General features: G+C 45.1%; 1 protein-coding gene across 9 annotated transcripts in view; it reads right to left on the bottom strand.

The window, feature by feature from the left end:
* Positions 1 to 24,009, bottom strand: part of GRB7 (growth factor receptor bound protein 7) — a 192,553-nt gene that overhangs the window by 1,274 nt on the left and 167,270 nt on the right. For all 9 annotated transcript variants that reach the window (XM_073572584.1, XM_073572590.1, XM_073572587.1 and 6 more), the window contains 2 exons: positions 22,856 to 22,943; positions 21,176 to 21,269 (listed from right to left, as the gene is read on the bottom strand). In XM_073572584.1, coding sequence (XP_073428685.1) covers positions 21,176 to 21,269; positions 22,856 to 22,943 — 182 coding nt within the window. The remainder of the gene's footprint in view (positions 1 to 21,175; positions 21,270 to 22,855; positions 22,944 to 24,009) is intronic.

The following is a 24,009-nucleotide window of genomic DNA, read 5'->3' as shown; positions in this document are numbered from 1 at the left end:
AGATAAGTTATTTTTGTCAGGGCAGCAAATTGTGATAATAATTGGCCAGTGTAAAGAGGTTGTTGCAAAAAAAAAAGCTCCTACTTTCCCTGATAATGACATCCGATCACCAAGAGTATCGGAAGCTGGACCTGTTGATCGTCAGGCAGGCTTAATTTTCTAAAAAAGTTGTAATTGTAAGACAACCCACTATTCTGTATGCTAAACTACTTCATAGTGGAGTTTTAGCCAAGAATTCCTAAAACATTTCTAGCAATACCTATAATCATGTGAAGGGCAGAGGAAACAAATATGATGCTCACTGTCACATGTGTTACACCAACCTGGGAGATCTAGGGGTAGAAGATCACTTTGAATTGTGAACCACACATCTTTCATTTAGCCTGTGTATTTGGATCTCATATTAAATGAATTTGGTTTCCTTTGGTGCTGAAGAGGTTAACAACCCTTTCTATGCTGACCAGAAACATGAAGCTTCATTACAACTGCTTCTGATCTGGTCATTAAGGCTTCCTATGAAACCTGGCCAGACCCTCTCTGTCCTGCTGGTGAAAGCTCTGCTACCTTGCTCTTAGGAGACAAGTGCTGTGTACTAAAACTAAGTAGTTGAAGTTTGGAGTTGGAGTTGTGGTTCTGTGTAGGTTGTTGTTTTACGTATGAGTTAATCTCCTGTTCCCTTTTCCCATTTAGTTTATTCCTCCCAGTCTCTATCCTCCTCTCTCTTGTTGGTTAGTGGTTTTGTATGAGAGAGGTTTTCTGTTATCCCTGTTTTGTCTTTGTTTCTGGTTTACCTTTTATTTCTATACCATGTTTCATTGGGTGGGGGAGGAGACAGATTAGGATTTTTACAGGAGCATAGTAAGATTGGAGACTTGGGCCTCTCTACCTTTAAGAGTACCCCCAGGACAGGGAAAGTTAGGATCCTAGCTCCAGAGACAGTTTGAAGCCCCTCTTCCTTACTGAAGGACACTCACTGCCTATTATTATGTTTAAAGGAAACCTGTCTGGTCCTATGAAGCAATTGACGTGCAGATATAGAGTTAATCTGCAAGTTTGTAGCATTATGGAGGAGCTTGGAAAGCGTAATGAGGGGGTGATGGAGAGGGCAATGATGGGGTGGTAGGGGAGAAAGCAATGATGGAGGTGGTGCAAAGGGCATTGATGGGGTGGTGGAGGAAAAAGCAATAATGGAGGTGGTGGAAAGAACAATGATGAGGTAGTGGGGGAGAATGCAATGATGGTGGTGGTGGAAAGGACAATGATGGTGGTGGTGGAAAGGGCAATAATGGGGGTGGTGGGGAGGAGGAGGAAATGATGGAGGTTGTGGAATGGTCAATGATATGGGGTGGTGGGGGAGAAAGCAATGATAGAGGTGGTGGAGAAAGCAATGAAGGAGGTGGTGAAGAGGGCAATGATGGGGTGGGGGAGAGGACAATAATGGGATGTGGGGGGAGGAGGACAATGAGGGGTGTGGGGGATTGGAATGGGAGGAAGAGGGACTTCTAATGGACTTGGAAACAAGGGGAGGTGGAGTAAGACATTATTATCGCTTATTATGTCTAACACAGTCCCTTAGTATAGAGTGTACGTACTTATTATGTATAACACAGTCCCTTAGTATATAGTGTACTCAATAATTCTGTATAACACCATCCTTAGTTACATAGTTTCCTCTTTTATTATGTATACCATCGTCCCTTATTAAGTACCATCCTCTCTAGTTATATATGGTGCCATCCCTTACTGTATTATATAGCTTCCTCTGCTGTTATGTACAGTACTGTCTCTTACATAGTGTATTCTTGTTAATTTTGTTGTTCACAGCGCCCTGTTTTATTACGTAGTCCCCTCTCTTTTTAGATATAAAATGACTGCTGATGGAGGAGCCAGTGACCAGACGACCAGTCCATCAGCTCCTCCATTTGAAAAGAAGCTTTCCCATGCTCCATTAGCCATCACTGCATTAGACAGCTAACAAGACAGGACAGTATCTAATAAAAAACAGGGCTCTATATAATCCAATATGTAAGGGACGGTGCTGTACATAACAAAAGAGGGCACTGTATAATAAGGGATGGCAATATACATAATAAATGAGACTATGTAATAAATATACATGTTTGTGTGTGTGTGTGTCTCTCTCTCTCTCTCTCTCTATATATATATATATATATATATATATATATATTTGTCACCATAAAAGGAGGGGGGCCCAGACACATTTCTTGCACAGGGGCCCCATGCTGTCAGTATCCGCCCGTGTCTATGGCTTTATGTTTCGACAGACCATTTTATGTAGAAGAGTTAATGCAGTCGCTCAGAATGATTCCACTAATTTAATGAAACCATCAGAAAGGTTTTAGTCAGAAAAAAGTATAAACATGTTATTTACTAGTTCAAATGTAATCTGACAGCATTTATAAAAAATGTAGTTTGATAAGTCAGGAATATGTGATGGCCTGTCATCAAGGTTCTTGTAATAAAAAAATGTAGAAGTTGCTAGAGGCACTTTGTCACCAATAATGACGTTCATTCCACATTCCCAAAAAGTAACTGATTTATGCAATCCACCTGTCATGATCTGAAGTGATCTGACAGTTTTAAATCACTGGGTGAACTTTTTTACTTTGGAAAGTTCCAAGGTGTCTTGACTGTCCCCGGTGGTGGTTTTGATATTGCACTTTAGGTTTTGTGCACTTAATCATGTATCAGGTGTTACACCCTATAAAGGTGTGCTAGAGGTGTGCAATCACTGCCTGTGATATTGTGAGTTTGTGTTCACTCTGTTTTTGGAGAGCCTGGATGAAGGATGGAGCTGGTGAGGAGTCCTGCGCAGCTTAGCCAGGGGGGACGTGTTTCAGCTATGGTGTCTGGACGAAGGGCTGGCATGGCGTGGTGGAGTCGCAGTGATGGTGTCAGCGGGAAGTGTCTGCATGGGCTGGTGGAGTGGCGACTATGGAGAGTGGCACTCACCATGTGGGACTTGGCCGCTGAGCTGGACTCCAGCATGCTCGACTTCGTGTCAGCAGCTGAACTCATCCTTGGGACTCTGGTTCTAAGCAGCTACAACTGGTGTTGGACTCTGCTCCAAGGTTGCACTAAGGTGAAGGATCCTGTTATGGTGATGGATCCGGGTGGAGGAGAAGATGCACTCAGGTGGAGGGCTCTGTTGCTAGGAGCGCACGCAACAGTGCAAAGCTAAGTGGTGTTTCCCCTGTATTGTCTCTTTCCTCATGTGTGTTATTAGTGCAGTGGTGGGATTAGTCTCCGCACCGACCCATTCCCTAGTGAGGGTTTAGGGTCAGGGTGAGCAAGGGCGTTAAGGTACGCGTGCGGCGCCCGGTGCGAAACCGGCATAGGGAATGTTAGGAGTGCAGGGACACTGGCTCAGGGGAGCTCAGGAGGTCTCCAATTCTCTTTTCCCTATAGCAGGGCCCACCATTGTTAATGTTTCCCAGGTCCCCCTTATTATTTAAATTCGCCATACTGGAGGCGGGGTTTCCAGAATGTTTATTTACGTGTAATACCTAAATTCGCCAGGTGGAGGCGGCGTATCCACCTGCACGTATTATTATTTAAATTCGCCCCACTGGAGGCGCTGTATCCAGGGTCACGTGTGTTATGGGTCCGCCTTGCGGTATCTTCTGCGTCCCGACACACGTGACCATGACATTATCACAGGCCCTACAGTTTTTTTTTTCTGGTGAGCTTTGGCCATGTGGAGACCGCTGAGTAATTGCTGCTGGGCCTCACTGATGTGAGTGGGGAGCGGCATGGTGTGTTAGAGCCGCTGCAGCAGCAGTTGTCACGGTCTGGGGCCTCTGCTCAGATAACCAGAGAAAAAAAAAAAAATTGGCGGCTGCGGTCTGGCTAAAGCCCCCTAGAGTCGCTGCTGGGGAGCGGGACTTGCTCATGCACGTGGGCGTACCCAGGCAGGTGGGAGGAATGGTGCCCCACGGAGCTGCTTGGTGTTCCCCGAGGTGAAGGGGTGCGTTCCAGTGATGAGCAGACTGGTGTAGAGTCCGCGGGGCTTACGCCAAATCTTCAAATTCCACCGTAAAAGCCGCCCCTCCTGGCCGTGTGGAGGCGGCCAGTGAGTGTATATTTCCTCCATATGCGCTCCCTCTCCTCCTGGTGTGAGCAGCAGGTGTGCTGCGGGGGAGTAGGGACAAATCTCAACCCTCGCCATTAAACCAACCCTGGGAGGCGCAGACCTCATGGTGAAGAGGGTTGGAGGGTGGTGATCCCTTGGTGAATAGCGGGGGTGTGAGTGTGGTGACACAGGGGGACGCCTCTGTGATCAGGTCCTGAATGAGTTCACCAATTTTTTGACAAACGAATGTGTGTAATAAACGTTCAGGTCCGGACCTGTGTGTGAACGAGCGTGTATGTGTGCCACCAAAAAACATCTTGTGGAAGTGTGTTGTGGAGCCTGATCAGCTCATAACAAACAAACATACACATACATAAACTCGTTCCCCAGGTCGGCGCTGTGGAGATGAGTGGTGCCTCCAAAATGAACTTTATTGCCAATACCAGCGGTGCGTTTGTCATAAACCTGAAGTGTCAGGTAATGGTGGGGTGAACTCAGGGTCTGGGCATCCCCGCTGTGGGTGTTTCCCTAATGAGGGGTGGTCTTGAGGGTCCAGAGGTCCCTCATTAAGGAGGGGGTACTGTCATGATCTGAAGTGATCTGACAGTTTTAAATCACTGGGTGAACTTTTTTACTTTGGAAAGTTCCAAGGTGTCTTGACTGTCCCCGGTGGTGGTTTTGATATTGCACTTTAGGTTTTGTGCACTTAATCATGTATCAGGTGTTACACCCTATAAAGGTGTGCTAGAGGCGTGCAATCACTGCCTGTGAAATTGTGAGTTTGTGTTCACTCTGTTTTTGGAGAGCCTGGATGAAGGATGGAGCTGGTGAGGAGTCCTGCGCAGCTTAGCCAGGGGGGACGTGTTTCAGCTATGGTGTCTGGACGAAGGGCTGGCATGGCGTGGTGGAGTCGCAGTGATGGTGTCAGCGGGAAGTGTCTGCATGGGCTGGTGGAGTGGTGACTATGGAGCGTGGCACTCACCATGTGGGACTTGGCCGCTGAGCTGGACTCCAGCATGCTCGACTTCGTGTCAGCAGCTGAACTCATCCTTGGGACTCTGGTTCTAAGCAGCTACAACTGGTGTTGGACTCTGCTCCAAGGTTGCACTAAGGTGAAGGATCCTGTTATGGTGATGGATCCGGGTGGAGGAGAAGATGCACTCAGGTGGAGGGCTCTGTTGCTAGGAGCGCACGCAACAGTGCAAAGCTAAGTGGTGTTTCCCCTGTATTGTCTCTTTCCTCATGTGTGTTATTAGTGCAGTGGTGGGATTAGTCTCCGCACCGACCCATTCCCTAGTGAGGGTTTAGGGTCAGGGTGAGCAAGGGCGTTAAGGTACGCGTGCGGCGCCCGGTGCGAAACCGGCATAGGGAATGTTAGGAGTGCAGGGACACTGGCTCAGGGGAGCTCAGGAGGTCTCCAATTCCCTTTTTCCCTATAGCAGGGCCCACCATTGTTAATGTTTCCCAGGTCCCCCTTATTATTTAAATTCGCCATACTGGAGGCGGGGTTTCCAGAATGTTTGTTTACGTGTAATACCCAAATTCGCCAGGTGGAGGCGGCTTATCCACCTGCACGTATTATTATTTAAATTCGCCCCACTGGAGGCGCTGTATCCAGGGTCACGTGTGTTATGGGTCCGCCTTGCGGTATCTTCTGCGTCCCGACACACGTGACCATGACACCACCCCATTATGAGACATGCATCTGTCATATTTTTTCTTCTTCATCCTTCATAAGATTACATCTTATGTTCATAAAAGACCATGAGTGTAATGGCATGATGCATAGACAGTTTGCTTTTCCTTCTTATTTACTGTGCATACCTTCACAATTTAACATGAGTTGTCATGCCATATCTCAATGCTGTTATACAAAATAGATAATTAAAATATTGTAACTATTTCGATCTAATTTCTGTCCAACTATTTTGTGCCAATGATCATTGACAGCTACTAATAATCATGACCTAAAAGTAGGTTGGACTATATACGTTTTATCCTATTGCTGTGGGTCAGTGGGCTTGTTTGCTAATGACACACACTTGTTTGCCAGTTAGTGTAAAAGCAACTAATAATGGGTGTAAAAAACTAAAGTGAACAAATAAAATTGTATAAAAAACATGCTAAAATGAGGAAAGGGTAAAAATATCACTACTAGCGATGAGCAAGCACTAAAATGCCCGGGTGCTCGTTGCTTGGGTCGAGCAAATTGGAATACTTGGGTACTCGACCGGAGCAATGAGCCTAAAGTAAGTGTATGGTAAAACCGAGTATTTTTACCGTGACCCCTCCGGGAGTCCTTCTAAAGTCTAAAAATGTGTGAAAATGATGGAAACAGTGCTCAAATGACATGGGAACATCATGGGGAATGTCCCTGGAAGCATTTCTGACTCCCAGGTCACAGCTGTGAACAATGTTCTCAGAGTGTTACGCCATTTTTACAGGCGCACCAAAAAACATACAAAAATGAAACCAAAATGGATTTTCCTGGGAAATATGTTAAGGAACATTCTTTCCAGTCTAATGACTTTTATATAAGGGAAAATAATTATCCCAAAACAAAAATGTTCCTCAACCACTTGGGCTATGTTCACACGTAGCGTTTTTGATGTGTTTTTCAACTTTAGCATTGCTTTCATCCAAGACAAATGCATTCACTGGGAAATGTCATTTTAACAGTTTACAACCTTCTTTGGCCATGTGTGTGTGACACATCATCATCCTGTTTCATTTATGAAGGAGGGACTCTGAAAGTCACAAAGTCTATTTTTAGAGGGCCAGCAGTCGGTCCTCACTGCTCTTAGAGAGCCATCAGCCGGCTATGCTTTGTTGTTCCCATTATTAAACATTGGGTCTCTTATACTGTTATTGCGTATGCAGTGAGTGGCAGGGCTGCCCAAAATTTGGTCGCACCCCAACATCCCATTGAACAGACGCCATGGATGACCACATGCAACCATAGTTCCCAGTATTCATTTGGTAGTCCCATACAGTTTGCTTACGCAATGAATGCAAGGCCTGCCCTGCACCAAAGTTACAGCACCCCAATAAGCCTTTGAAGCCACATGATAGATGGCCACATGCAACCATAGTCCTCAGTATTCATTTGGTACTCCCATACTGTTTGCTTATGCATTGAATGGAAGGCCTGCCCTGCACCAAAGTTAGGGTACCGTTACACTTGGCGATGCACCCGCGATCCCGACCACAATATGACCCGGTCAGGATCGCTGGTGCATCGCTAAGTCATCGCTAGTGAGCTACCAAACAGGCAGATCTCACCAGCAACATAGCAGCAGTCGGGGGTCGCTACTTACCTGTCGGACGAGGCGACCCTGACGTCCTCCCGCCCGCGTCCACGCGTCGCTCGTCGCCACAGCAGGGAGTGGCCGACGAGAAACGGCCCAGGATGTTCTCGTGCGATCAGCGATAATCAGCGGGGGAGCCGGTCGGAGGTAAGTATCACACATAGCGATATCGCTAGCAATATCGCTGCTGCGTCACATAACTAGTGACGTTATAGCGATATTGCTAGCGATATCGCTTAGTGTAACGGGCCCTTTACACACACCCCAATAAGCCTTTGAACAAACGTACTGGATGGCCACATGAAACCAAAGTTCACATTATTCTGATTTTTTTAAGTCACCTAAAGTTTGCCCATGAAGTGAATACAAGGTCTGCCCAAAATTTGCACACACTCCAGTCTCCCATTAGACATTGTTGTTGTCACTATGCTTCACTATTGGTATCAGTCTGACAATCGATCTGCTTCATCCTCAGGTATGTCCCGTGGCTGCAATACCTTCAGCACCCATCGTTCCTGAACCCCAATCACTCCTGCATCTGTCTGCTATCAATGGTTTATCTGTCCTTTTGGATCTGTTTTTTTTTTCCTCTCTTTCTTCCTGTCTTCTAATTAATTCCCTCCTGTGTGTGCGACCAGTGTCCCTGCTGCCCCTCCCTCCTGATCACACCTTGCTTGTTTGATGTGCATTTGAGCTGTTATAAATTCAAACCCATTGGTCTGTTTAGATCCTGGTCTGTAGTTCCAAGGATAATAATTGAAATATGCCAGAAATGAGCCAGGAGTGACCAGAACATACACCAAAACTCTTTAAACATACATTTCTTTCTGTTAGCTCTACACTTACTCTCATCATGCTGAAATATGCTCTAATGGTTTTGCCTCCATCACTCCTGACACTCCTTTGCTATCCACAGACCCCAGCACCCTCTAACCAAGAAATAATCTCTCCTTCCCTCCTACCCCCCACCTGACCTCCTCTGCTGACCTGCTCCTCAACTTCAGATTGCTCCTAATAACACACAAAACACGTCTCCCACTCTCCTCCTCCCACCTGCTCTGCCTCGCTCTGCTTCTCCTCACTGCTGGCGACATATCTCCCAATCCTGGATCCCCACAGCTCATACCTTCCATTATTACCCCCTTCTATCACCCCCAATCCAATAAAAACACCCAAAGTCTTTCCAACCTCAAGTCCGTGCCTTTGAAGCCCACCACCCTGCTCCCTCTCTCTGGATCACTCTGGAATGCCCACTCCGTCTGCAATAAACTCCATGTGATTCACAAACTCTTTACCTCTCACAATTTTTCTTTCCTTGGCCTCACTGAAACATGGCTGACACCCTCCGACACAGCCTCCCCTGCTGCACTATGCTATGGCGACCTCCACTTCACCCACACTCCTCGCCCTGGCAACAGATATGGTGGAGGAGTGGGCATTCTCCTTTTTTCCAACTGCAAATTCAACCCAATCCCACCTCTTCCCTTCCTTGTCCTCCCCTCTTTTGAAATCCACTCTGTCCGTATCTACTCTCCTTCCAACCTCCAAGTGGCTGTCATATACCGACCTCCGGGCCCGGCCACTGCCTTCATTGACCAATTCTCTACCTGGCTCCTTCACTTCCTCTCTGTTGACATTCCCACCATCATCATGGGCGACTTCAACATCCCCATTGAAACCCACCAGTCAGCAGTGTTGTGAGTTCATGTTCCCCTTCACCATTGAGGTCTGATGAACTCCCTCTTCTGGTGAAGGAAGGTAGTGAGGCTGATTACCAAGCACCTGAGCAGGATGATGATGACTGGGTGACGGGAATTGCTGACTGGATATAAGGCAGCCGACGCCCTTCTGCCTTGCTGGTGATTTCTCTGAGGGATTCTAGGAGACCAGTCTGATTCCTGCTCCTCAAAAGTTAAGTTTTCTGCTCTGCTTTTTGCATTTGTGTTTTGGTTTTGTTTTGCCTTGTTTTTCTGGATTTCTGCCATTCCCTGCTGGGGTGAGCTGAATTCCTTTTTGCTCTGTCTTCAGAAAATACCTGAGTACTGATATAGTCTTTTTGAAGTCTAGCGTCTTCAGGGCTTTTTTCCCTATCAGTCTGTTGGCTCTTGTTTTGATAGGGTTTTGGCGGATTGCAGACAGCAGCTTTTCTATCCTGTCCTATTTAGTTAGCTTGGGCCCCATCATTTGCTCAGCCTATCTTTCTATCTGTGTTAGTGTTTTTTCATCTTGCTTCACCGTCATTATATGTTGGGGGCTGCCTATTGCTTTGGGGTCTGCTCTGGGGCAATTTAGATTTCCCTTTCTGTCTTTAGGCTATTTAGTTCTCCGGCTGTGATCGAGGGGTCTAGGGCACCGTAGGAACCCCCCACGGCTACTGCTAGATGTTGTTGATAGGTTCAGGGGTCTGCAATCCGATAGCTGCCAACTTCTCTGGTTTTCTGGACTTAGCTAGTATTTCTGTTTTTGCCTCCTACGGTGACTCATTCATAACACAGCAGCCTCCAAACTCCTGTCCCTTACTTCTTCCTTTGGACTTACTAAGTGGTCCTCCACAAACACAGATGGACACACATTAGACCTGGTCTTCACCGTCTCTGCTCCCTATCTAACTTCACAACCTCCCCTCTCCCTCTATCTGGCCACCATCTACTCACTTTCTCATCCCTGTCCTCATCACCTGTCACCCATGTCCAGCAACACGCGCACCCCTGCAGAAACCTTGCACATCTAGACACTCACACACTCTCTGACTCTATCCTACCACTGTCCTCCATACCCTCACTCCATGACACAGACACTGCCACTAGGTTCTACAATGCCACTCTTGCATCAGCCATCGACTCGGTCGCCCCTGTCATGCATAACAGAGTGCGACAAATCAATAGACAATCCTGGCACAATAACACCACTAAAAAGCTTCGGCAAGCATCCAGAATTGCTGAACGGAGCTGGAAGAAAACGCATTCCCTAGACGACTTCACTGCACTCAAACAAGCAACAATTGCATTCAAATCAGCTCTCACCTCTGCTAAACAGGCCTACTTTACATCCCTTGTATCTTCCTTATCCCACAACCCCAAACAGTTGTTCAATACTTTTAACTCCATCCTCCGCCCACCACTGCCCCCTCCATCTTCCCTAATCTCTGCTGAGGACTTTGCCATGCACTTCAAAAACAAGATAGACCAAACACGGCAAGTCTTTATTATTCAACCACCACAACCCCTTTGTATACCAGACCATTGCCCAAACCCCATAACCTCCTTACCCAACATCACTGAAGGGAAGCTGGCTCATCTCTCCAAATCACACCTCACCACTTGTGCACTTGACCCCCATCCCATACCACGTCCTCCCCAATCTCGCCACCACCCTTATCCCATGTCTAACCCACCTCTTCAACCTATCACTAACTTCCAGTACCTTCCCTTCTGCTTTCAAACATGCTACAATCACGCCTATCCTCAAAAAGCCAACCCTCGACCCAACCGCTATGTCCAGCTATCGACCAATATCGCTGCTCCCATTCGCTTCCAAACTGCTGGTGCAGCACGTCCACGCTGAACTTTCCTCCTATCTCTCATCTAACCTGCGCTTTGACAATCTACAATCTGGTTTCCACCTCCATCACTCCACTGAGACAGCCCTGACCAAAATTACTAATGACCTACTTACAGCCAAAGCGAACTGACAATACTCTATACTCCTCCTTCTAGACTTGTCCTCTGCCTTCGACACAGTTGACCACTGCCTCCTACTAAAGATCGTCTCTTCCTTTGGCATCAAAGACCTTGCCCTATCCTGGGCCTCCTCTTACCTCTCCAACCGCACAGTCAGCATCTCCCACTCCCACACTACCTCCTCATCCCACTCTCTCTGTTGGAGTCCCCCAAGGCTCTGTTCTAGGACCCCTACTCTTAATCTATACACTTGGCCTGGGGCAACTCATAAAGTCCCACGGATTCCAGTACCACCTTTATGCTGATGATATTCAGATCTACCTCTCTGGTCACCTCTCTGCTCTCCAAAATCCCGGAGTGTCTATCAGCCATATCCTCCTTCTCTTTCCGCTTCCTCAAACTGAATGTGGACAAATCTGAACTGATCATCTCCCCCATCTTCCTTACCTGACCTATCTATAACAATTGATGACATCACGCTTTCCCCCATACCGGAGGTCCACTGCCTCGGAATAACCCTTGACTCTGCCCTGTCCTTTAATCCGCAAATCCAAGCTCTCTCCACCTCCTGCCGCCTCCAGCTCATAAATATTTCCAGAATCCATCCCTTCCTCAACCCTCACTCTACTAAAATGCTTGTGCATGCCCTCATTATCTCCCGTCTCAACTATTGCAACATCCTTTTCTGTGGCTTCCCTGCTAACACCCTCGCACCTTTCTAGTCCATCCTTAACTCTGCTGCCCGACTAATTCATCTCTCTCCTCGCTACTCCTCCACTTCTCCCCTCTGCAAATCTCTTCACTGGCTCCCATTCCCTCAACGTATCCAATTCAAATTACTAATACTGACCTACAAGGCCATCTATAGCCTGTCTCCTCCATATATCTCTGAATTAATCTCTCAATATCTTCCCTCACGTAATCTCTGATCCTCCCAAGACCTCCTTCTCTCCTCCGCACTTATTCGCTCCTCACCCAACCACCTCCAAGAGTTCTGCCGAATCGCCCCCCATCCTCTGGAATTCTTTGCCCCAACACGTCCAGCTATCAACCACACTTGGATCCTTCAGACGGAACCTGAAAACCCATCTCTTCAGGAAAGCCTACAGCCTGCAATGATCCCCGCTGCCCCCTCACCACGACTGGAGCTACCGCCTCACCATCACTGGAGCTGCTGCAACCCCCCAACCTACTGTCTCCTTCCCCACCATCCTGGAGAATGTAAGGCCGAAAGGGCAGGGTCCTCTCTCCCCTATATATCAGTCTGTGATTGTTAGTTTGTTTACTGTAAGTGATATCTGCAATTTGTATGTAACCCCTTCTCATGTACAGCACCATGGAATCACTGGCGCTATATAAATAAATAATAATAATAATCCCCCAAGGAAAAAATGTGGAGGATGGTCTCCGAAAAATGTTTGCCCAGTTTACAGGAGCGAGGGGGAGTACACATCAACCTACTGTGTAAAAAAATTTTTTTACGGCCATCATAAACGTCCTGGCGCAAAAATATAGTGGCTATTGCATCACGGAACACATTCACCCTGGTGATCTAGTGGTGGTGTCGGAAGAGACGTGGAGGATGACCTACTAAAACTGTTTTCCCAGTTTACAGGAGTGGGTCTCCTATACTTGTAATGCCCATACACAAAGTGTATAGGCTGAAAAACATTTTCCCCTGGGTGGGACACACCTCAGCATAGAGTGTAAACAGTTTTGGAACCAGCATCATAAACACCCTTGCAAAAAATTTCTAGTGGCTGTTGCATCACGGACCACGGTCACCATGGTGATCTAGTGGTGGTGGATGATAAGGATGAGGAGAAGGAGGAGGATAACAGAAAATATCCAAAATCAGGCCAAGACCTCCAAGGCGTAGAGAGCCAGTTCAGGTTACGTATCCAGCTTTGAGACCCAATAATTAAAAGGCACAGAGGAATCTTGGAGGATGTTGGTATGGTCAGCAAAGTACTCCCTCACCATCTTCCAAAACTTTGCACTTCTTGTGAGAGTACGTCGCGCATCATGGCCACTGCGATGGGAGGGTCTGAGAAAACTCTCCCAGAATGTTGCCAGTGTTCCCCTGCCTCTGCAGGATTGAAGGTGTGTCTCTCTCGCCTGTACTCCTTGGTTGTCCAAAGAAATGTGATCTCTGCCGCCAGCGTTTTCAGATGGGAATTTTTTAAATAATTCCGCAACAAGGGCCTTCTGGTACTGCACCATTTTCTTACCCGTTTGCCTCTGGAAGAAGAGACTGAAAGCTCTCCTTGTAGCATGGGTCTAAAAGTGTCACCAACCAGTAATGACTGTCAGGAAAAGGCAGTGCAACATAAAGTCAGCCATGCATGGCAGACTGCTAACAGGCAAGACTTCCGTGTCCTCACCAAGAGGATGACTGACCATGTGCTCCTTCTCCTCCTCCTCTCTGTCCTCAGGCCATCCACACTGAACAGACGGTATGACAGTTGTGCTTGTAGTACCGTCTATAGCGCATGAAACTAGCTCCTGTTCTTCCTCCTCCTCCTCTTCCTCATTGTCCACCAATCCACCTTGGGATGACCTGAGGCTGGGCTGTGTGTAATCATCCTGTATGCTTCCTTGCTCCATCTCTCATCGTGCTCAGCCTGCAATGCCACCTCTTTGATTGTGAGCAGAGAGCGTTTCAGAAGACAGAGAAGCGGGATTGTGATGCTAGTTATGGCTTCATCGCCACTCACCATCTTGGTGGACTCTTCAAAGTTTTGTAGGATGGTACATACAGTTGTGGCCAAAAGTATTGACACCCCTGCAATTCTGTCAGATAATACTCAGTTTCTTCCTGAAAATGATTGCAAACACAAATTCTTTGGTATTAGTATCTTCATTTAATTTGTCTTAAATGAAAAAACACAAAAGAGAATGAAGCAAAAAGCAAAACATTGATCATTTCACACAAAACTCTAAAAATGGGCCAGACAAAAGTATTGGCACCCTCAGCCTAAAACTTGGTTGCACCACCTTTAGCCAAAATAACTGCGACCAACCGCTTCCGTTAACCATCAATGAGTTTCTTACAATGCTCTGCTGGAATTTTAGACCATTCTTCTTTGGCAAACTGCTCCAGGTCCCTGATATTTGAAGGGTGCCTTCTCCAAACTGCCATTTTTAGATCTTCCACAGGTGTTCTATGGGATTCAGGTCTGGACTCATTGCTGGCCACCTTAGAAGTCTCCAGTGCTTTCTCTCCATCCATTTTCTAGTGCTTTTTGAAGTGTGTTTTGGGTCATTGTCCTGCTGGAAGAACCATGACCTCTGAGGGAGACCCATCTTTCTCACATTGGGCCCTCCATTATGCTGCAAAATTTGTTGGTAGTCTTCTGACTTCATAATGCCATGCACATGGTCAAGCAGTCCAGTGCCAGAGGCAGCAAAGCAACCCCAAAACATCAGGGAACCTCCACCATGTTTGACTGTAGGGACCGTGTTCTTTTCTTTGAATGCCTCTTTTTTTTCTCCTGCAAACTCTATGTTGATGCCTTTGCCCAAAAAGCTCTACTTTTGTCTCATCTGACCAGAGAACATTCTTCCAAAACGTTTTAGGCTTTTTCAGGTAAGTTTTGGCAAACTCCAGCCTGGCTTTTTTTATGTCTCGGGGTAAGAAGTGGGGTCTTCTTGGGTCTCCTTCCATACAATCCCTTTTCATTCAGACGCCGACGGATAGTACGGGTTGACACTGTTGTACCCTCGGGCTGCAGGGCAGCTTGAACTTGTTTGGATGTTAGCCGAGGTTCTTTATCCAACATCCGCACAATCTTGCGTTGAAATCTCTTGTCAATTTTTCTTTTCCATCCACATCTAGGGAGGTTAGCCACAGTGCCATGGGCTTTAAACTTCTTGATAACACTGCGCATGGTAGACACAGGAACATTCAGGTCTTTGGAGATGGACTTGTAGCCTTGAGATTGCTCATGCTTCCTCACAATTTGGTTTCTCAAGTCCTCAGAGAGTTCTTTGGTCTTCTTTCTTTTCTCCATGCTCATTGTGGTACACACAAGGACACAGGACACAGGTTGAGTCAACTTTAATCCATGTCAACTGGCTGCAAGTGTGATTTAGTTATTGCCAACACCTGTTAGGTGCCACAGGTAAGTTACAGGTCCTGTTAATTACACAAATTAGAGAAGCATCACATGATTTTTCGAACAGTGCCAATACTTTTGTCCACCCTCTTTTTTATGTTTGGTGTGGAATTATATCCAATTTGGCTTTAGGACAATTCTTTTTGTGTTTTTTCACTTAAGACAAATTAAATGAAGATAATAATACCAAAGAATTTGTGTTTGCAATTATTTTCAGGAAGAAACTGAGTATTATCTGACAGAATTGCAGGGGTGTCAATACTTTTGTCCACAACTGTAGGTCTGACATCCATGTCCCCTCCTGAGGTCTTATGTGTGGATTCTGAACTGAATACCGACAGCCTTGTTGATGCTGGTAGTCAACAACTGCCCTCTTCTGCTCACAAATCCTTTCCAACATGTGCAGTGTTGAGTTCCAATGCGTGGGGACATCACACACCAGTCGGTGAGCCGGAAGCTGCAAACGCTGCTGAAGCACGGCAAGGGCGGCGGAAGCTGGAGCTGACTTTCTAAAATGGGCACACAGGCGGTGTACTTTGACAAGCAGATACGGCAGCTTTGGGTAGCTTTTGAGAAACCGTTTAACAATGAGGGTAAGCACATGAGCAAGGCATGGTATGTGTGTGAGCTCACCTCGCCTCAGAGCCGCCACCAGGTTCCAGCCATTGTCACACACATGACCATGCCTGGCTGTAGGTTCAGCAGTGTCAACCACACATCTGCCTGCTCTTTCAGAGCTGTCCACAACTCAACAGCATTGTGCGGTCTGTCACCTAAGCATATTAGCTTCAGTAGAACCTGTTGACACTTGGCTGAGGCAGTGCTGCAGTGCTTCCACCTTGTGACTGATGTGGTCATTTCAGAGATGGAGGCTGAAGAGTAGGAGGAAGAGGATTAGGTGCAGGAGCTGTAGACTGTGGGGGCAACCCTGATTGACGTAGGGCCCACAATCCTCGGTGTCAGGAGGACGTGTTCCATTCCAAGGTTCATCTGGATCCCGGCTTCCACTATGTTAACCCAGTGTGCCGTCATCAAGATGTAGCATCCCTGCCCACAAGCACTTGTCCACGTGTCCGTCATTAGGTGGACTTTCCCAGTAACAGCATTGTTCTGGGCATGGGTAATGTTGAGGGACACGTGCTTGTGTAAAGCCGGGATGGCACACTGGGAGAAATAATGGCAGCTAGGGATCGAGTACGTTGGGACAGCCGCCGCCATCAGGTTGCGGAAAACTTCCATCTCCACAAGCCTAAAAGGCAACATTTCGACCGCAAGCAGACGAGAAATGTGTGAATTTAGTACTGTGGCCTGTTGGGCATTGGCTGCGTATTTACACTTGCATTCCAATGGCTGGGGTATGGACAACTGAAGTTGCGCTGGGACAAGGACGTGGACATGCTTGATGATGGCGGTAGTTGAGTGTGGGCAATGACAGGTGCAGGGCAGGAGGTATCTTCGCATGCAGCGTGGACAGGGGATTGGCTTGCATGCACAACAGTGAAATAAGCAGTGTTTTCACCCACAGACACTATTCCCGGGTTCGGCCCACAAAGTCGGGTGCTTTGCTGCCAGGTGCCTGATCATGCTGGTGGTGGTCAGGATATTAGTTTTGCTACCCCTGGTGATGCGGTTATGGCAAGTGGTGCAAATGGACTGTTTGGGGTTATCGGCAGTCTTTAAAAAGCAACACAGTTGTACGGCCAACTTCCGTCGTGTTGGTGTTACGAGTAGCGGTTTCCCGCCTTCTGTCTGCGGCCACCACATGGCTTCTTCCTGCCTGTTGGGGTGCTAAGCCTCCCTCCCCCTGTGTGCTGCTGTCCTCGCTCTGCATGTCCTCCTGCTATGGAGAAAAAAAGGGGGCTCTGGATTGCTTTGGAATAAAATAATCAGGATTAAGATACCAAAAAATTATTCCTACCCACTACCTGGGGCTATATATATATATATATATATATATATATATATATATATATATACAGTGGGGAAAAAAAGTATTTAGTCAGTCAGCAATAGTGCAAGTTCCACCACTTAAAAAGATGAGAGGCGTCTGTAATTTACATCATAGGTAGACCTCAACTATGGGAGACAAACTGAGAAAAAAAATTCCAGAAAATCACATTGTCTGTTTTTTTTTCATTTTATTTGCATATTATGGTGGAAAATAAGTATTTGGTCAGAAACAAGCAATCAAGATTTCTGGCTCTCACAGACCTGTAACTTCTTCTTTAAGAGTCTCCTCTTTCCTCCACTCATTACCTGTAGTAATGGCACCTGTTTAAACTTGTTATCAGTATAAAAAGACACCTGTGCACACCCTCAAACAGTCTGACTCCAAACTCCACTATGGTGAAGACCAAAGAGCTGTCAAAGGACACCAGAAACAAAATTGTAGCCCTGCACCAGGCTGGGAAGACTGAATCTGCAATAGCCAACCAGCTTGGAGTGAAGAAATCAACTGTGGGAGCAATAATTAGAAAATGGAAGACATACAAGACCACTGATAATCTCCCTCGATCTGGTGCTCCACGCAAAATCCCACCCCGTGGGGTCAGAATGATCACAAGAACGGTGAGCAAAAATCCCAGAACCACGCGGGGGGACCTAGTGAATGAACTGCAGAGAGCTGGGACCAATGTAACAAGGCCTACCATAAGTAACACACTACGCCACCATGGACTCAGATCCTGCAGTGCCAGACGTGTCCCACTGCTTAAGCCTGTACATGTCCGGGCCCGTCTGAAGTTTGCTAGAGAGCATTTGGATGATCCAGAGGAGTTTTGGGAGAATGTCCTATGGTCTGATGAAACCAAACTGGAACTGTTTGGTAGAAACACAACTTGTCGTGTTTGGAGGAAAAAGAATACTGAGTTGCATCCATCAAACACCATACCTACTGTAAAGTATGGTGGTGGAAACATCATGCTTTGGGGCTGTTTCTCTGCAAAGGGGCCAGGACGACTGATCCGGGTACATGAAAGAATGAATGGGGCCATGTATCGTGAGATTTTGAGTGCAAACCTCCTTCCATCAGCAAGGGCATTGAAGATGAAACGTGGCTGGGTCTTTCAACATGACAATGATCCAAAGCACACCACCAGGGCAACGAAGGAGTGGCTTCGTAAGAAGCATTTCAAGGTCCTGGAGTGGCCTAGCCAGTCTCCAGATCTCAACCCTATAGAAAACCTTTGGAGGGAGTTGAAAGTCCGTGTTGCCAAGCGAAAAGCCAAAAACATCACTGCTCTAGAGGAGATCTGCATGGAGGAATGGGCCAACATACCAACAACAGTGTGTGGCAACCTTGTGAAGACTTACAGAAAACGTTTGACCTCTGTCATTGCCAACAAAGGATATATCACAAAGTATTGAGATGAAATTTTGTTTCTGACCAAATACTTATTTTCCACCATAATATGCAAATAAAATGAAAAAAAAATGACAATGTGATTTTCTGGATTTTTTTTTCTCAGTTTGTCTCCCATAGTTGAGGTCTACCTATGATGTAAATTACAGACGCCTCTCATCTTTTTAAGTGGTGGAACTTGCACTATTGCTGACTGACTAAATACTTTTTTTCCCCACTATATATATATATATATATATATATATATATATATATATATATATATATATATATATATATATATATATATATATGGTCAATATATGTAATAGGCAGCAGACAGTTATGGAATGGACCCTCTTGATTTATACAATGAAGTATGGCACATAGAATGCCTGGCTGCTACTGATATCTATATAGCCACATACAGTGCCTGCATGCATTGCACTGATATGTATATACATACATACATTCCCTGCCTACTTAGTAATGCAATCTATTTACCCCGTAATTAGTCCTTAGAAGGACTGTTGGTTTAGTTGGATATGTGGATTCGACGATGGTATACCCACACTAACTAATAAAAGCACATGCTTGCTCATCACTAATCACTACCTTAGTTCACCTCATAGTTTTTGTTATCCTTGATGTTTATGGTCCTAGAAAGGCATTGCTGATCTATCTACACTCCTCAACACTATGAAGGAAAAGGAATTATTGAAATTACAGGATTGTTAGACATTCTAATGATTTGCAAATTATGAAAAAACGGAAACAAAATTGTCAAAACCTCTTGATTTTTTCATTATTGAGTATGAGCACCATGCACAATAATGCTGTTGCTTACACTCCTTGTTCGTTATCAATGAGGCTATTAATTATATTCTGAGGAATCAAACAAATCAACAAGATTCGCTGCTGGCAGCTCCCTTTGCAGTTGCCAACTAATGATGTTGTAGACGTGCTTGAAAAGAGACAAGGCGGGGACGCTATAGGCCATGGAGGCATGTTTAGGCCACACAGACTGATTACAGTAGCACAAGCAATGTGCAGCTTTGGCATGTTCACATTGAAAGATGTCTCCTGGGATACTGGGCAACCAGTGATATAACCATTTCGACAGACCAACCTCAAGCTATCATTTCCATCAAAATAAAAGTGGAACTCATCACTCAAGAGGATAGTCCTCTATTGCTTTATCCCAGGCTTCAGTCTCCATCTGGAGACCATGTTGACAACTCCATGAAGGTGTCCTACTCCCGTGATTATTTTGTGCAGTGTTATAATGTAAGGTAGTTATTATTCCAGGAACACTAACAGCTTGGCGTTAAATTGATTTGGTCATGTAACCAATGGTACAGCCTTTTCTATAATGTATCCCCAAGAGACATTTTTCAACATGACACCGCCAGACCACATACTGCTCATGTTTCTCTGAGCAGTCTGCATAGTCTAAACGTATATCCATGGTCAGCAATGTCGCCGGACAAGTCTCTCATCAAGCACATCTGGCACGTCATTGGTCGTTATCTTCTTAGGGAGCTGCCAGCAGCAGATCTTGATGATTTGTAACCCCAAGTGCTTTCGGTGTGGCAGAACTTTCTCCAGACAACTATTAATAACATAATTGATAAAATGCTGAGGTGTGTAAGTTCAAGCATTTATGCGCTCATACTCAGTGCTATATAATTTGAATATTTTGAAAACTTTGTTTCTATTTTTTCATAATTTTCATTAACAGGTCCACCCATCCTGTGATTTCTGTAATTCCATAACTTGGCCATACTGGTGTTGCATTTTCAATTTTGAGGAGTGTCCGCCTGTCCAACGAGTATGCCATGCTGCTCAGTCCCAGGCAACATTTAAAGTATATATTTCAAAGAGAGTAGAGTCAAACATACCTGGCTGAAATCATGCAGCCAGTGACTCGGGCACCATGTATCAGATGTCAGATTCCCTTTAAATGACCACCAAGCAGCAAACAAGTAGCTGATCTGCGATCATTTATCACCGCAAGTCAGGTTGTGCAATCCTGCCCTCATGAATGAAGAGGTAGGCTATTATGTCATCTTAAGAATGGTAGGCAGATCAAAAATGAACTCACAGGTCAATATAACAAAGCCTCAGAATACAGACATGTGGCTAACTCCTCTAATCTCTTGATTTGTTCTTTACTGTGTGTGAGTAATGGGTGCACTATAAGTTGTGACTGTCCATCTATTGCAAAACCACAACTCCCAGTAGGCTTTGCTGCCCTTACAGAAGGTTTTCAAGGCTTAGAGATCATTGTATGTGCATATGTATATCAGAAAAAACAAGGTTTTTCCTTAAAAATGCTGGTCAAAAGATATTTATGGGTGTGAAATGGATAGAGTGCCAGAACAGACAGGTGCAAAGAATTCAAGAGCAGAATAATGAGTTTCTGTGAAAGATAAACAGGTCAAAAGGCTTGTAATAAAATATGCTGCAATCATTATAACAGGCTTATCTGACAGTTGGGACAGAATGAATGGCGGTCACGTTATCAATCTGAGGCCGGTAGTTAAGCAAGCTCATTAAACTCTGCTGCTTCACAGTCATAATTGCTGGACGCATTGCAGAGCTGCAGTCAGTGTTCTCCTGTTGCAGTCACATACCGGTAAGATGAGGTAGTGCTTGATCTTCTGTAAGTGACACAATGACAGGACAAATCCTTTGGGGTTTCTTGTGCTTTCTCGCAAAAGGAAAACTCTGCAAAGAGACAAAAAAGAGAGTTTATGAGAGTGGCCTCAGTTTTCCCTCAGACTTTCAGCCAAAGACCTCTCGCCAATCCAAATCAGATCCCCTGCTTTGTACTAATGAGGGGCAAACACTCCAAAACATGTGTCTGCAAATGGAGTGTCCTTTTTGATTTCTTATCGTAAGTCATATGGCAAGGTTCGTTAAAGGGTCGACATTGACTTTTAGGATTACTACATCCAATAGGTGGCACTAGAGTCCTTTTCCTCTCTCAAAAGAGAATTTGCAAGAGAGTGAAGTAATCGGCTCTCGGGAGGAAAGTGAAAATCAGAGGCATAAAGGTATTCATGTGATATAATAGAATATTCAATAATTTACTGATTGGGGAGGACTGTCTGGTTGGACCCCCATACTTCTCAGAATGAGAGAAGCAGGGCTGGTTAATTGTTGCTTTTATGTTGACTTTACATGAACATCAATGGCCATTGGCTATTACACAGCCTCACTCTGTGTGTTGAAGTTCTTTGCACAGTGGCTGGATGGGAGTACCACTGTGTAGAAATTAGTGGAAGAGACCACAATCACTTAGTTCTCACTTCTCAAGATTTTGCCAGAATTTAGACCACTACCATTACACCGTAATTTTATTCTACTGATATGCCATGATTTTTTAAATTCTTTGGTTGCCATGCCCTGGAAAAAAACTACCAAGAGAACCTCTCAAAATGGTTGTATTTTATATGAATATTAAAGCAAAGAGGCAATTTAAACACATTGGGTCACTAAGCCGTTAACATTTTCCAAAACAGGTTTTGGAGCCCTCCATCTAATATGTAAGTGAGCCTACTGACTTACTTTCTGCAGTAAGATGATGTTAGAAGAGAAAAGGTATTTTTAATGTAAACACCCAATCTTTTTGTTTTTTCTTCTGGTGGTGTCTGGTAGTCTGATCGCAAGAACCAGGCTTTGAAGAGTCCCCATCTGAATGGAGAGGTGGTTAATAATGAGCACTGCCACTCTATTCATTCTTAATAGACACACTGGAAATAGCCAAGAGCTGCTCTTGACTAGTCTTCGAGACTTCCCAGCGGTCAGAACCCCAACAATCGGAAGAGATCCTCAATCCTATAGAAAGAGGATAACTTCCAAACTTGGCACAACCGATTTATGGTGCATTTGAACTGCATGATTATCGTGAATGCACATTCCTAGGAATAAGTGTTGATATTTTTGCATTGTAAATGGACCTGAAGATGAAGAGCTCTGCTTATTTGGACAAATCTGTGTTATAGAGCTAAAAAAATAAAATAATTGAGGGACAATAGTAAAGCGTACACAGATTAATGACTAAGTCTTAGACTTGTGAAGTGTGATTTATAGTGAGTGGTTAGGCAAGGCAGGGTATAATAATCTGTGTCCTGATGACAGGTCTACATTACGTAACAGCAAATCAGGAGCTTGTAGGGAACAAACTGTTTACAATAAACAGGATAACGATGCCATATGAGGACAGATATTTCATGGCTGCCATTCATTTTCTGACAAAAATACTTAACTAATCTCTGAGGCTGATGACAATATGATTACATGGATCTTACCCGTCCACCATTCCTTGTTGTGTTATGAGGCGTTGAGTCTCATCTCGGGACAGACGCCCATGATACCATGGCTGAGTCTTGTGTATCACTGACAGAATGGAAATACAATGGGTGTAACTATGGATGAACTGTAGTGCAGCTTATACAACTGTAGACAAACAAAATCACGGAACAGATATACGTTATATGGACAAAAGTATCTTGCCCCCTATGTATTACACCTACAGGAGCATTTCCAAAATGCCATTCTAAATCCATAGGTATTATTGTGAAGTTGGTCCCCTCTGTGCAGTTATAAAAGCTTATCCTTTTCTGGGAAGTTTTTCCAAAAGATTTTGGAGAAGTCTGTTGGAATTTTTGACTATTTTATTCAGAATAGCATTTGTAAAGTCAAAGACTGATGTGATCTGGCTCACAATCTTTGATCTAGTTCAGCCCACAGGTGGTGGATGGGGTTGAGGTGAGGGCTCTGTTTGGTCAGTCATGTTCTTCTGCACTAAATTCATCCAACCATGATTTTAGGGACCTCCCTTTGTGCGCTGACCTAGAACAGAAAATTGCTTTCCTCAAACTGTTTTCACAAAGTTGGAAGCCAGAATTGTCCATAACATTAAGAAAAGGGGACTACACCAATTCTTGAGAAACAACTGCATATTATCTCTTCTCCATCACACTGCAAGACAGAGAACATGTTTCCACTGCTCCAGGTAAAGTAAGGAAAAGTCCATCTTTCTGAGTTCAATCTAAATACCACAGATTTATTGTTCCCATCATGGCTGCTGATGGAGGAGCATGCAATAAGACTTGTCCATCTGCCTTCTCCAATTGAAATACAGGTTTCTCATGCTCAGTGGTTTGGAGGTGGCTAATGGACAGGTCTGGTCTACCATCAGCAGCCATGATGAGAACCGCAAAGCTGTGCAGTCTATAAGGAAGTCTTCAGCATTAAATGCAAAGGAGAACTTGTAATATATATATTTTAGTGCCAAAGATCATGTCACCAGCACAACTTTTAAAATAAAAATAAAGAAGTCAACCCCTTTACGGTACTCTGATATCTGTGTTATGTGACCACATTTTGTCTGTGCTCATGGTAGTAAAGCTATATGTAATGTACAGGTAGAATACGTCCTTCACAGTGATTTTTTTTTCTC

The sequence above is a fragment of the Dendrobates tinctorius genome, unplaced genomic scaffold (assembly GCF_039654945.1).
Source record: "Dendrobates tinctorius isolate UK_male_01 unplaced genomic scaffold, ASM3965494v1 ptg000032l, whole genome shotgun sequence".
In the NCBI taxonomy this organism is placed as follows: Eukaryota; Metazoa; Chordata; class Amphibia; order Anura; family Dendrobatidae; genus Dendrobates; species Dendrobates tinctorius.
Note: the sequence above shows the minus strand (reverse complement) of the source record. Positions and strands in the feature narration are given on the sequence as shown.